The 15,384-nt window shown below is 40.8% G+C and overlaps 1 protein-coding gene across 1 annotated transcript in view; it reads right to left on the bottom strand.

Moving 5' to 3' along the window:
• CEP162 (centrosomal protein 162) overlaps nt 1–14,847 on the bottom strand; it is a 45,455-nt gene extending 30,608 nt beyond the window's left edge. Inside the window, exons 1-5 of the mRNA XM_063124901.1 lie at nt 14,761–14,847; nt 14,067–14,174; nt 7,291–7,417; nt 4,207–4,320; nt 16–165 (exon numbers count right to left, since the gene is read on the bottom strand). Of these exons, the coding sequence (XP_062980971.1) occupies nt 16–165; nt 4,207–4,320; nt 7,291–7,417; nt 14,067–14,123 (448 nt within the window). The 5' untranslated portion in view covers nt 14,124–14,174; nt 14,761–14,847. The remainder of the gene's footprint in view (nt 1–15; nt 166–4,206; nt 4,321–7,290; nt 7,418–14,066; nt 14,175–14,760) is intronic.
• Nucleotides 14,848–15,384: the final 537 nt, after the last annotated feature.

Genomic DNA, 15,384 nt, shown 5'->3' with positions numbered 1-15,384 from the left:
CTCAGGTACTTTTACCATTGGTTTCCAGGCTATCTCTGCTTAAAGAGACGGAAACAACATTAGGTTGTTGGAGCTGAACGCCTTCTGCATTATCTTCATCTACTTCCACAATAGAATGAGAAAGCCTTTTTGACTTCAGAAAGCTACCACTTGTGCCACGTATTCCTTAAAACAAAGAAGAGAAACGAAAAGTATTGAAATCAAATTCTATACTGGAACACATGAATGTTTTGTTTACGTAGCAGTCTACCGCATGATTAAGATCTCAAAAAGCACCTCATTGGTCAATACAGTCTACATATTGCTTGGGATGTTTAAAAAGCAACATGAAGGATGACAACATGAAAATAATATTAATACCCCCCTCCAATTCATGCACAAAGCACATGGGGCTCTTTGAATCCCAGCTATTGATCTTTGCTGGACAGCTCATGACTCTATGGTATATCAGCATACTAACCTGGCAACTTCACTTTCCAGATCATTGCTAAAAGGTAACATTACCTTATGCTCCCGTTAGCTCCACAGTGACCTGGTTCGCATGATCACTGCAGCCCACTGTGGCTTAGTAGCCATAGTGGGTTGCAGTGCCCACAGCTGCCAAGTTGTTGATCCAAGCCCCTGCAGCGATAGCGTCTCATTATGTGCAAACCCGGCAAGTGTGGGTTGTTGCTGTGGTTGACAAGCCACCCAGAACCCATGGGCTGTTTCAGTGTTGCAGGTGGCTTGTCAATCACTCAACCTCACCAGGTTTGTACACGATGAGAAGGTATGATGTGCACTCACTGCGCCAAGTTCATTCAAAGTGGCAGCTGCCACAATAACAAATAAGTCCCGCAGGCAAATTCACCCACAGTGGCCTCTCGTTACGTGCAAACTGTCTCACTGCCAGCCCCTGACCATATCTGACAGCTAAGTATCCCCAAGGCTTGAATAGCCGATTAATAAATGGTTGAAAGATTCACAATTAGGATAGTCGGTAAGTTGTAGAACAAATAACTAGAATCATACATAATCCAGGAAATAGAGCCCTGATGACTTCTCTAAGCCCATCATCAACTTGGCTATAAAAACCAATGAGGGTCATTGAGAAGAAATAATTCTTAAGAATAAGGTGTGCGCTTCAACTTTTTAAATTAAAAAAAAAATCACACGGAAAAAAACAGTAGAACTGTTACCCTCAGTATCATCACGGTTGTCAGTAGCAGGGATTTCTTCTTTGTTTAAGTGTACACTTTTCTTTGCCTTAAGGGATTTTTCCAGTGTTTTGAATTTAGCCAGTGCCTTGCTGCGGGATGCGCTTGAAAAAGGTTTAGGAGTAACTACTTTAACTACACACAAACAGTCACAAGTGTTTATTAATAATGGGTTAGGGGCCAAAGAGAAGGATAAATAATGTTATTAAGCTGAAAAATGATTCAATAGGTAGTTATTTTCACATTGCAGGCTGGACTATATCACCTATAGTTAGGCAGCTCCTCTAAAAAATATCATGCCGTTTGGGGGATTTAATTGTGCTAGACTGAAAAAAGTATATCTCGCACTACAAGTAGTATTATACAAGTTTATTTGACTTGAAAAGAGATCTGGCTGCCCTGTGCAATAAATAAATAAATAAATAAATAAATAAATAAATAAATCTTCTAACTGTTCAAATACCGTTTGCAGTGAGGCTTAGCTATCAAGATGGATAATAAGGAATAGTAATATAATTGGTCTGCTACTTTGCCAAAAATGACGCAGAATATTAAACAAAGCACTCCCAGTTCCAGTTATTTCTAAAATGCTTTCGCAGAAGTCAGCAGACTTTGCAAGAGGGAGGCAGTGGTTCAGATGAAACTCTAGATGTCTAAATGTCAATATCAGTACTCCATATTTATATATTACACACTTTTTAATGCACAGCTCCAATGCTCCCATAAACTGTCATTCCTTTCTAAAACATTTAATTCACTAGGATGCCCATCAGTGGAACCAATTCCCCATGCACATCCCTCAAAATTTGCTCCAAAGGGCTGGGAAACCCTTTGGAGCATTATTCTTGGGTGCCACAGATGGCTGCAAGAGTGAGGACACAGGGGAAAAGTTCTGTTGTGCTAGAAGGAGACCCTGAATGAGTCTCTAGGGCCTATTTAAAGGAGTACAATGATGAGGCCTGATGTAACTCCACTGGAACAGAGTTCAACAAATGTGGGGCCACTACTGAAAAGGCCCTCTCCCATGTGCCCACCCACCTAATTGCTCTCACAGGCCGGTGCATAAGTAGCAGGCTGTTATAGGTGAAGGTCATTCTTCAGGTAAAGTGGTCCCAAACTGTTTATGGCTTTAAAGCTCAATACCAGCACTTTAATTGGGCTTGGAAACTCACTGGCAACCTGTGTAACTGGTACAATATGGGTATCACATTCTCTGACCATGTAGCCTCGACCACTACTTGGGTGGAGGGATTTTGCACCAGTTGAAGATTCTGAATCTTGAAAGACACATAGAGCATATTACGGTAGTCCAACCTGGATGTCTCTAGTGGTTGTATAATCGAGGCAAGGTTCATCCTGTCCAGACAGGTAAGTTTGTGTAGCAGCCAAAGCTGGTAAAAAGTGCTCCCAGTCATCACTGCCACCTGAACTTCCCATTTAGTGTCAAGGCCAGGTTGAACTCCTACTTGGTTCTAAGCCCAACTCAGTTAGTCAAGGTGCATACCATGATGGATGGTAACAAAAACCACTGAAAGCTGCAGAAGACCCAATAGTGTTATACTGCTCCCATCCATTCCCCCATGTGAGTCATCAGCGAAAAGTTCCCCCATCTGATTTTGGGAAATTCCCCCTTCTACTGCAGCCCTGTATGGTTAGTAGGTTTCCCCAGCTCTCAGGAGAGCTTTTTAGTGGGGAGAGGGAACTGCAGACTGGTGTGTGAGCTGCCTTCCACTCATGCAACCACTGGATACAACCCATAGATTAGGGTTGTTTTTTTAATGAATAGTTTTGTTTTTCAGAAGGGTGTTAAAAGTAATCTAATTAAGCAAGAAAGGCAATGTTTACACTAAGCTAAGCCTCCAGTCACAGGAGAGCCCTCAGTCATCCAGTGTTTGCAGTACAGTGTTTGGAACTTTACAAACTCCATCTCTTCCTAAGCAAAAGTTGGAATTTACATAAAACTGGAACGCTACAGTCCTGTGCAGACATTCAATCCAATATACAGGCTGAGTTCGGACAATTGGACCAGGAAAATAAGCTATCATGGCATGCGTGTATCGCGTGCCCACCATTGGCATTGTTCCTGTGATGGGTTGCTGTGTTGTCCGAACCCCGCTGGGGGTGGCTTTGCACCCACCCTACAATCCATGACATACAGTAGGGCTTGTAGCATTATGAGGATTATGCAAATGGCAGTCGCACGCGCAGCAAATGCAGGGGTGGGGAGAGAAGCTACGAAGGCTGCTTTTCCTGTTGCGATCATTGAGTCAAGCTCAAAGTGGAAGAATTGTGATTGAACTCTCTCTGACCCGGACCAGATCCCTGCGGCACCACACAATGGACATCACATTTCCATAGGCTCTTGCATACATACCACACTATTTGTAAACAATGTGTTATGCTCAGATTGCCCTGTTCAACACTGCATGACAGGCCCATATGCAAACATGAAGATATTGGAGGAGATCATGTCCAGGTACAGTTCAATCCCAATCCCTCACTAAGCATTGAACCATACCTCCACACAGAGCTCAGGAAACCAGGAAAGCTTACAGAACTATTTCATAGTACATTTAAATATTTCACAGGAATATTGAAACAGCCTTATACCGAGTGAGATCAACTAGCTCACTATTGCCTATTGGAGAGGTACTTGCCACCTTGAGAGGGAATCCTGAAAGGCAGAAATAAAATAAATGCTTTGACAGTAGTTCTTCAGGTTTTCAGACAAGCATTTTCACCAGTCCTAACTGAAGAAGCCAGAGACTGAACCTGGGCCCTTCTAGATACAAGAGGAACCTTCTGTTTGAACCAACTCACTCCTGCTAGGTTGTGCTCTCTAATTATTTTTGGCAATAGCAGACATAATTACTAAAGCGATCTTTGTTTGATCAAAAAAGCTTGCGATCAAACAAAAGAAACACATTATTATGGCAGAGGAATTGATTTTTACTTGCAACACAGCACAACACCAAGCTGATATCTACAAACATGGAATTTAATCTAGTACCAGACTGGTTATTTGAAAGTAGTATCTTCTTTTCACCATCTTCAACCATTTCATCTTTTCCCCCAGTAAATTTCTTCTCATTCCCTTGTTTGATAAACTTGTTTGTCTTAGGAACTTGGGCAATCCAGGGAGAACATAACATAGAGAAAAAAATTCAATAGTGACTAAAAAGCAAAAATAAACAAGTCCAAAAATGATTTAATCAAAGAGGAAAAAAGAAGCACTGTCCAGATGGCTTCGATATTACACAACACGCTTAGTAGTGTGGGATTACAAAAACTTGCTTAAGAATAAAGGAATCCAAACATATTATCACAATAAGGTAGTAGAGATATATTTCTTACTGCCATCATTACTTCAAAAATTGCTCAGCCCATAAATAGGAACTACTACACCCTCCATGCAGCCATGCAAGTAGCTTGCAAATCCATTGCAAATCCATCTTTCTCCAATCTGAAACTAATAAAATATGGAGGTTCTCTCACCAGACATCCCTGCATTTGACTGTAGTGTGATTTGTCTTGCTTTCTACTGAAATGCTGGCACTAAGATTAGGGAGACTTCTTATAGGTGTTTCACCAAAAACAAAAAAAGTCTTCTCTTGACAAGTAATTAAGGTGCCTTGATTTGTGCACATATCTTATTTCGACTTTCAACCAGTTATGGAAGTACTGCAACAGTGTTGACATATACAGTGCAGAACGTCCATAGCAGTAGCAGTAACATCTCTTTTGCTCATGGAACAAAATGTAGAAACATTAATATAACACCAAGCAGTATGACAATGGAACCAATGACCTAGGGAGGTCGTGGCCTCTCCCACACTAGAGGCATTCAAGAGGCAGCTGGACAGCCATCTGTCAGGTATGTTTTGAGGTAGATTCCTGCAATGAGCAGGGGGTTGGACTTGATGGCCTTGTTAGGCCCCTTCCAACTCTACTATTCTATGAATCTATGATCTACGATTCTATGATTGTTTAGGTTTTGATTCTCAGACCGGGTGTTTCTGTGGAATCTTAGTGACTGTAGTTGAACGAATGCAATATTAAGCTTCTCACTCTATGTATTACATACTCAGAGAAGTGCAAAATCTAAGGCTGTTTAAACTAATAGGCTTGGATCCAGAGATCCTGTGAGTAGACTCCCACCCACTCGATGTTCCACTGGCAGAAGGACGGTGAGATTTTAGCTGATTTTTTCCTTCCGTTCCTCCATGAAAATATGCTCCTTTCCAGAAACATATGGGATGCGACACAGCGGATTGCACGGGAAGGTGGAACTGGTGAGAACTGCTGGTGGATCAAGAGCCTTCATGAACAGAAGGAGCACTTCTATTTAAAAGAAGAGCAGGTCTAGATCCAGGCCAAAGAAACAAGGACCATACAGTGAAAAGCTGACTAGCACCTCAGTCCTAAACTTCTTTACTTGCTCTGCTCATTTGAAATCAACATACTTCAAAATATGGTGGTTTAAGATTGCAGCCTAAAAGCTGAAAATGCAGCAGAAACAGATGTACAACTGCATCATATAAAAACATGAAACCCCTTATATTAAAAAAAACACCAAGCTTAATTCTGCAGAAATCAACACTGTGCAGTTCAACAGAGAAACAGATTTTCAGATCTGTTGGGAAAGTAGTGGCACGCTATCTAGAAAAAATAAGCCAAGTTTTATCCTATAGTTGTTTTATTGGTCTGGTAATATCATTTGATTTCCAACAATCCTAAAACTTCCTTTGTTCTTCATACTTCTTGTTTCTAATTTATGACCAAGTTTGATCAGAAGACAGGATGAGAAATGAAACATTTATCGCACAACCTGTACTTGCATACAGGAATTTAGAACTGTATTTTTACACAGACAGTGCATAATGATAGGTTACATACAGAAAAGGACAATTGCTCGCCTAATATATTAGTTTGTCAGATCCACACTTTGGATAGAAAGTAAGGAAGCAGATTGCTGTACTTTATTGGCCGACAAATCCCATCAGCCCTAGCTAACATAGTCAATGGTGAGTGATCATATGAGTTGTAGGCCAAAACATCTGGGGTGGGCAGATGTAATCCCTGCTTATAGTATCCTATGTTAGTTCAGCTCCCAATGAATATATAAACCAAATCACAGTGTGATCATTTGCATGTTTACTCAGAAGGATGACCTACTGAACTCAATGGGACTTAATCCCAAATAAGCACATTTAGGATTGCAGGTGAATATTCTCATTTCTGCTTGTCTGTAGTCCCCTGAATGCAGAAGTAAATAAGGAGACAGCATCCATGCATTTTGAAATACTCCAGAAGAAAGAAGTGGAATGGACTTATGTATAGGTTAATCAGAAGTCCTTATGGATTTTTTGAGTTATTGGCAGAAATAAGAAGGAAAACCTATGATTAGAATATAGCTAAGAATAGAAACAGAACTTTGTAAGGCTTAACCTATATTTCCCAGACTTCCAATTGCACTTGTTCTGACATGTAATTCATAAAAGATACTGGCTTGAATCTTAAAATAAACCAATTTAAAGAGGCTCATGGAACAAGTATTCCCCCTCTCCTCCTCCTAACCTCAGCCCTCTGCATCCCATCCCACATTGTTCAGAAGGGCCCCCGATCCTCCAGAAAGGCTTTTGGGGGACGGAGGGAAGGGGGCTGCAGGAGAGTGGAGAAAATGAGAAACTCTCCTTTGTGAACTTCTTAGGATCCAAGACACTGATTTTAATCTAATGAATCACTTATATGATAGAAAGAAGCGTCCACATGCAGAACTGCTATTTTTTTGGCGAGCATACGGTTTGTGCAAAACCTTGCACAAGTATAAATTCAAACTGCATTCAGGGACTTATGTTCTGCTTACAGAGGCTTCTTTCATACACTTCATAGTGCACATTGCTTCTGTTATGCATATGTTGTATTTAGAAACACCATTTTCAAAACTGAAAATCGCTTTGTTTGAGACATGAGCTGCGGTCAGAAGTAAAACAAGAAGGGGGAGAAAAGCAGTGAGCGACACAAAAGGCCTTCACTGACATCTTGTGGCCACAAATAACAGAGACATTACACAAAGCGTAACAAAACTCACTACCATCGTCTGAATCTTCCTCAGATATCCACCATGGCACAGAATGCTTCTTATTCCTAGATTGTCCAATGCTCTCAGGAATACCGCGTTTCTGCTTTGGTTCATTTCCAAGTGAATCATCTGAAAGAGACTGAATCAGTAAAAGAATCACTTGTGCTGTTATGGTTTATTTTTGTTGGCTCCCCATAAATTGTGCATGATCCAGCCAAAGTTAAGCATGTTTGAGTCCCACTGATTTCAAGGAGAATTGAGTATGTGCTTAAAATTCAACGGGACTTTGAAGTAATTAACTTTGGCTTGATCATATCCACATTGATTTAGTGCAGAAACAGAGAAGACATATTTCAATGATTAAGTAAAATATCTGTGCTATGTTTCTATATTTTCTTCCTGTATTTTAGTCTACATATTAGTCTCTCAGAATTATCCAAAGTTTATTTTCCATCTCTGCCATTTCCAGCAATGGAGAGAGGGTCTGTTTTTTGCCTCTGTGCTATATATGTATACAAATGTAGATGTAGATGTATGCATCTATTGCTGAAAAATTTATTACAATATTTCTGAAGGAACTCAGAGGCTTGTGGCAACTTATTTTATTTATATCGTGCCTTTCCTCACCAAAGAGGCCACGGTGGCATACAACCCTCATAAATACAATAGCATACACAAATACCATAAAACCAGCTGCAAAAAAGACAGATAAAACAAAAAAGCACTTGCTTATACACCAAAAACTTGCACCAAACAGGTAAGTGTGCAGTTGTCACTCACTGAGATAGTTCAGACATAAACACCCAACAATGACTTGCAAAGCCATACTTTGTTGTGAAGTCTGAACAAACACCATTTAAGAAACTATGGGACTGTTCAGATAACATCTAAGCCATGGATAGGCCACTATTATTATTTATTGCATTTTTATACCGCCCAACAGCCGAAGCTCCCTGGGCGGTTCCCTAAGCCTTTTGCGGCAAGTGGTTAGTGTAGGGTGGCCATATGAAAAGGAGGACAGGTCTCCTGTATCTTTAACAATTGCCTAGAAAAGGGAATTTCAGCAGGTGTCATTTATATGCATGCAGCACCTGGTGAAATCCCCTCTTCATCACAACATTAAAGCTGCAGCAGTATAGAGTGTCCAGATACAAAAGAGGGCAGGGCTCCTGCAGCTTTAACTGTTGTGATGAAGAGGGAATTTCACCAGGTGCTGTATGCATACAAATGACACCTGACAAAATTCCCTCTTCATTGCAACTATTAGATACAGGAGCCCTGTCCTCCTTTTCATATGGTCATCATAGGTTAGTGTGTTTAAACCATGATTATGTAGCCACCATGGCTAGGAATGGTTCACACAACACACTAAGCCAGAATGTGTAGCTCAAACTGCTTAACAGTCATGGTTTAGTGTATTGTCTGAACAGGGCCAATGGTTTGTGAGTGGCCAGAATCTCAAGTCATGGTTTGAAACTATGTTTTTGTATTATAGCCAAACTGACAAATCATGGTTTTGGATGCTGCTCCACCCTCGGAAGCCAATGCTTAGGACAGCATTCAGGGATTCTTGGGGAAGATGGGTGGAGAAGGAAACTGCATAACCCATGTGTTTGCCTGCATGTTTGGAACACAAATCATAGTTTGAAGTCTAAACTAGAGTTAGTGCAAACCATGGTCTGGCCTTACATCTGAACCAAGCCATAGTGATCTATGTGCAGGTTGCATACTTTTTCTAGACAGCCTTCTCCAGCCTGGTGCCTTCCAGATGTTTTCAATTTCAACTCCCATCAATCCCAGCTACAATGGCGAATGATCAGGAATGCTGGGAGTTTTAGTCCAAAACATCTGGAGCCTAGGGAAAGCAAGTCTAGACATTCCATGTAGCGAAATATGGTATATGGAGCAGGCCTTAAGTAAATGGTAAAGCCAAAAAACAACAACATATATTTTTATTCTTCTAAGATATTGAACTATCCAGAGAAAGGAGATTTACTTTTTTTAATATAATTTTAATGTATAGCCTATAAATAAAAAAGGCAAGGTTAAATTCTGTTTTTTTAAGGCAAACCGCAAGTATTAATGCAACACCATGCCCCAAAACAACGACTTGGGAGCTATTGACAGGTGTTTGATGCATGTTCTGTTATCACTTGCTATTTCTTTTGTGACTGACTGCATCCTCTGTTCAGCAAGTGGGACTTGGATGATGCTGATACTCCTCAGAGTATAGTAACTGAAGAAATTGAAACCTCCCCAGATGTTGTGACTGAGATCTGGAAACCTTCTATGTCCAGCCATCTTGTCAACTTCAAATAGTAGAGTAACAGCTGGGGAAGAAAACACTTACAGAAAAAATGCCATTGCCGTTTCCTGATATATCAATTGCCTGAGATATCAGGAAATATTGAAAAAGGAACAAATCTCCAGGCCTTTCTAACTGTAACCTTCCAAACAAGGAAACTCTGGAAAAAAGATGGTGTACACAAAGCAGTTGGATAAAAATAGATGGTTCTTATCAGTAAGTTAACACACAATGGGTCAGTTCAGACAACACGCTAGTCAACCGTTGCTTAAATAGTCCCCCGTTGACTAACGTGTCGTATGTCGGGAAAAACCACGCCAGTTAGTTATTTTCCAGAAATAATCAACAGAGGTAACCAACCAATTGCAGAGTTGTTTATCTGCACAACCGTTGCTTATCATGTCATGTGGCGGGCTCCATGGATTATTTCCCGTGTTTACAGAATTATGAGGCCAGAGTGGCAGAAACCCTTGCTGCTCTTGCCCAGCGTGCCTCTATCGGCATGGGAAATAAGCTGGTTCCGGGAAACGTTTTGGGAGCTGCCGATCATGCCATCCCTGGGTGGGGCATTGCTGACTGCGGGGCCCGACATGTTCCCAGGGATGTGCATGCCCCTTACCCTGCAATCCATCTGGAGATCGGCTTGAGGGGGTAGAAGGAGCTCCTTCCATCTCCTCGAGCCGACTCCCAAATGGATCGCAGGGCAGGTGGTGAAGGATGTCCCCTGTGGCTTGATGTGTAAGGAGAAATCCATCTACCGATATTGGCTTGGCAGTGGCAGGAGTGGTGCTTCGACTTCCCGTCCCCCTTCTGGTGTGGTGAATAGAGACAGGAAGAGCAAGACTCTCCTTCTCGTCACAGCTGCAGGACAGATGGTTGCACCCATGCGGCACTCCTCCTTCCCCATTGGGGCCATGGCAACAGGGAAGGGGGCAGCATTGCTATAGCTACCCACTTCCCTGTTGCTATGGCCCCGACAAGTACGGATGTGTCGGCGCCAAGCCATGTGATCTTGACAGGGAAGACGGCACTCGGTGCTGACGTGTCCTTCGCCAGCAGCTGGATCACATGTCTTGACATGCAAGGAGACCGTTCTGCAGCCTCTTGCTTCTGCGGTGGCTGTGGCGCATGTTTCTCTGCACATGCCAGCTGCAGAAGCAAGAAGCTGCGGAACCGTCTCCTTGTGCATCAGGGCATGGGATCCAGCCACTGGCAAAGGACACTTCAGTGTCGAGCGCCATCCCCATGACCTGTCCCTGCACAGCCAGGGAGGAAACGCACCCACTGGAGTGACAGCGTATTGACTCCACCTCCTGTCAGGAGGAGCAAAACCTCCAACACCGCTTCTTTCTCTGGCGACGGGCACTGCAAAAGATGCACTGTGGCCTTTGCGGGAGAAAGAAGTGGTGGCAGAGGCACCATACCTCCTGACAGCAAGTAGAATCAATGCGCTGCCTCCAGCGTTGCTCTGGCAACGGCCATGGCGTATCTTCGTGTGCTGCAGCTCTCATCCCCACTTTGCCCCTCCCCACAGAATGGCAGCACCCCAATAAGGTAAGCAGGAACTAGCGCCACCATTCGGTGGGGGTTGGAGGGGGGAGAGACAGCTACTCAATGGAGTGTGAATACTCCATGGAGCCCAAGTGCAACATGCAAATAGTCATCTGTCGAGTGGACTATTCACACTCCGTGGACTAACGTGTCATCCGAACGCAACCAGTGAAAGCAGCATTTAAAAGTCCACATACAGTATTAATTAAGTCAACCAGATTGCCTCATTAATGACGTACACTATTAAGCATTTTCAAGATCATGACTGTTAAAACTCTGTGAAGTTAGAAGGGAGTCTGACATCATCACTATTATCATCCCACACACTTTACATGCAAGATTGAATTTCAAACTAGCAAATTCATTACCTGACACAAACACATAAGCTTTCTACTCCTTCTTGCCCCTACTATGAATACACTGGCTGCATTAACGTCCCTAAAGTACACTAAATATATGGGCACAAATTTCCCAAAGAAACAGGAGCAGATGGCTAGGAATAGAAGGCATAGAGGGACAAGGACCCCCCTCCATGCCACAGCTCCACGTAAGTATCTGCCCTGATTAGAATGAAAAACCCTTGAGGTATAGGTAAGAGAAACTGAACAGGCAGTAAATAGGTTTCACAACTTGGCCAAATTGAGATACCCCTCTGCTGGACGGAGCTCCCATTAGCTTAAAGCAGTGGTTCTCAACCTTCCTAATGCTTTAATACAGTTAAATTTAATTTAACTCACCCTTTAATACAGTTCCTCATGTTGTGGTGACCCTCAACCATAAAATTATTTTCGTTGCTACTTCATAACTGTAATTTTGCTACTGTTATGAATCGTAATGTAAATATCTGATATGCAGGATGTATTTTCATTGTTACAAATTGAACATAATTAAAGCATAGTGATTAATCACAAAAACAATATATAATTATATATTGTGAAATATTTATTTCTAATTACAAATAAATGAAATATGTGTTTTCTGATGGTCTTAGGCGACCCCTATGAAAGGGTCGTTCGACCCCCAAAAGCGTTGCGACCCACAGGTTGAGAACCCCTGGCTTAAAGTATCCTCTTTTGTATTTTACTGATGCCTCCGGCAGAAGAGCAATCTTTTTTGTTTTGTTTTTAGGCACAAACTACAATTCTTGATACTTTTCTTGCTTCTTGCATGTTTTAGCCATGATAGACATGACATCAAAATCTTTGTTTACAGGTGTATAAAAACCCAGAATTATTATTATTATTATTTATTTATTTATTTATTTATATAGCACCATCAATGTACATGTGCAGTTAGCGTGCTAGTGTTTGGATGGGTTCGGACCTTGGCTGACGGACTTATTCCACTGGATGCTTTGGGCTTTTGATTAAGCGAGGTCTCTCACAGGGAGAGACAATCCTTAGAATCCCCCTCAACCAAACCAGACAGAACAAGCCCTACAGGATATTGCAGTTCTATCACTTAGCCACTGCTTATTTTGCCCAGATTATTATTATTATTATTATTATTATTATTATTATTATTTATTTATTTATATAGCACCATCAATGTACATGGTGCTGTACAGAGTGTGTACACTTAGTGTGGCCACTTAGGTCTGACAAAAGCCTAATTTTAAAAGAACACATTTTTCCTGTTGCCACTGAGATATAGGAATTTCACCACACCCCAGTCTTCAGCTACTGGAATGGGCCATCCTACAAAGGGAAAGGTATGTCCATTCACTTGAATGGGACAACAGCTGTGATTTTATCCACATTTAAAGGAAGGAAAATTCCACTATCATTGGAATTTTAATTCCAGGTAATTAAAGACTGGTGCATAAATCAACTTAAATTACAAGCATTTATTTTCAACGTTCAAAGAAATGTCCTGTTGTTTGAATTCCTTATAATATTATCTCATTTGGTGGGTTGTGGACTAAGTTATAATAAAGTCAAGTACACACATTTTGCGTTGTAGGTACATGTAACAAGATAAAACATTTTGGTAATGGATAGCTGTGGCATCACCAGCTTCTGTGACGTCTATTATCAAACCTCTCCTCTGCTGCCACCACCCTATTCTTTATCTTCTAAAAGAATGAGAGAATAATAAATCTTTGTGTGTGAGTGCGTGTGAGTACTGTACACCTGAAGTAACACTTATGACTGAGCAGACATGGTGGTTAAACAAAATAAGAATAAAGTTTATTCATATAGAAAAAGATTTTAAAATACACTTTAACATTATTCTACGTTATCCACATACATCTACCTCCCTCAGTCTCCCAGGGAATTCTAACCACCTCCAAATCCTATAACCTCACTTTCTTAATACTATACTGAAACAAGCCTCTACTAAACCCCACTCAGTTCTACCCTCACTAACTCCTTAACCTTGACTCTTCTGACTCTGAATGACTCTTCTTACTGCCTAAAAAAACCCTTAACTGTCTCACACTCCCCCCCACCTCCGCTCTCTCCATTCAAATCAACCAACCAATCGGATGACACCAGCAAATCCAAACCTGAACCAAACACTTAAACATACACATATAAACAATAACATAAATTATCGTTTTGTCACAATCGCCAAGAGCTACACTGACTTGCAATGTAAGTCAAACAGGGCAGGAGTGAGACAGCTTTTCCCTATATGCTGCTAAACATACTGGTAAAATAATAATAATAATAATAATAATTCTTACCCACCTCTTGGATTGAGGCAGGGAACAACAGTGAATATAAAACACATAAAAACTGATTAAAAACATAGTATGCATGATTAAAACATCCTTAAAACATTCTAAAACCTCTTGACGGAGCTACTGGCTGACACCAGATTGAGCCAACTTTAGGAGATGGGGACAGTCTGGAAGCTTTCAGAATGTGGCAATGGCAGGGTGGTATTACAGTTCAAATATACATTTTTAAAAAAAACATAGTTCTACCTCTTTCAAAAACTTTTCAAACAGTTCGTCTGTGTCTTCTGATAACTGGTGAGCCATAGCCAGCAACTGGATTTAAACTCCCAAATCAATGAAATGACTAAATAGATACTAAAAAGAAAAAGAAAAATAGAATTATTCAGAAAGGTAATTATTACAGAAAGGACTACAACCTTAAAATAAAAACTTTTCTCAGACAAGCGTATATCCTTGTGGTAGAATAGCCAGTCTGAACCTAGTGCCCTCCAAATGTGTTGGACTACTATTCCCATTATTCACAGCGAGCATGGTCATGCTGGCTGAGGATGATGGGAGCTGCAGTCCAACATATCTCGAGGACACCAGGTGGGAGAAGACTGGGGTAAGCATAAGCTCCTTGGCATGAAAATGTTTTTTCTTTACATTACACTTTAAAGCACCATGGATGCTGATGGCCCCACATAAATATACAAACAAACAAGATTAGTTTTATCCAAAAAGCCACTTGCTCCAACCAACACTACAAAAATGGCCCTTAGACTTAGCTAAGTCTAGGCAGCATATTTCATAATATTGAGTTACTTGGATATCTCCTGAGTTACTTTCTAGTTGTATAATTCTCATATATGTTTTCACGGATCAGTAAATAACAAAAACACCCCCCTTAATTAAGTTATACCTGCTCTCATTACAAAGATAAACATATTGACACACTTACCTGCCAGCAAAGAATCCTTCCCGTGTCAATACAAACGGATGGACACAACTAAAGAAGACTTTCTAGAAGCAGTTCAGGATCCATGGGAATATGTACTATATAAATAAAAAGTAAATGAAGAATTTCCAGATTAGTTTCTAACATTTTAAACCTCTTTCAATATCATAACGGCTTACACAAAGTGTTCCCCAGAACAAATCCCAATTTCTATATCTGATTGCTCAACTGACACCTACACAGCACATTGGTAGCACAATATAGAACAGGAACAAGTGTACAGGATTAAATTAAATAAGATATTGTTATGTAAGCTCATGGAAAAAGTCTCAGAAAACATGGTAAGAAGATTACAAAGGCCACCTCCCATGACACATAATCTAATCTGCCTTTTTTAAATGGTACAAGAAATAATATTGAATTGCTTTACTGACAATGAATACAACTAAGTACAGCAAGAGTTTTTTTTAAAAAAATCAGGGTTTTGTAAAAAAACTAACTCCAGTTTTCTTCATAAAACACATTTGATTTTCCTATGCATGGTGCAGTTATTTCATTCTACAAATTTAGCACACTTATAAAAGTGTACTGATATGATGAGCCAAACCCTGGATCCAGTTGATGAAG

Source organism: Elgaria multicarinata, chromosome 4, assembly GCF_023053635.1.
Source record: "Elgaria multicarinata webbii isolate HBS135686 ecotype San Diego chromosome 4, rElgMul1.1.pri, whole genome shotgun sequence".
In the NCBI taxonomy this organism is placed as follows: domain Eukaryota; kingdom Metazoa; phylum Chordata; class Lepidosauria; order Squamata; family Anguidae; genus Elgaria; species Elgaria multicarinata.
This window is presented reverse-complemented; position numbering and strand designations above follow the sequence as displayed.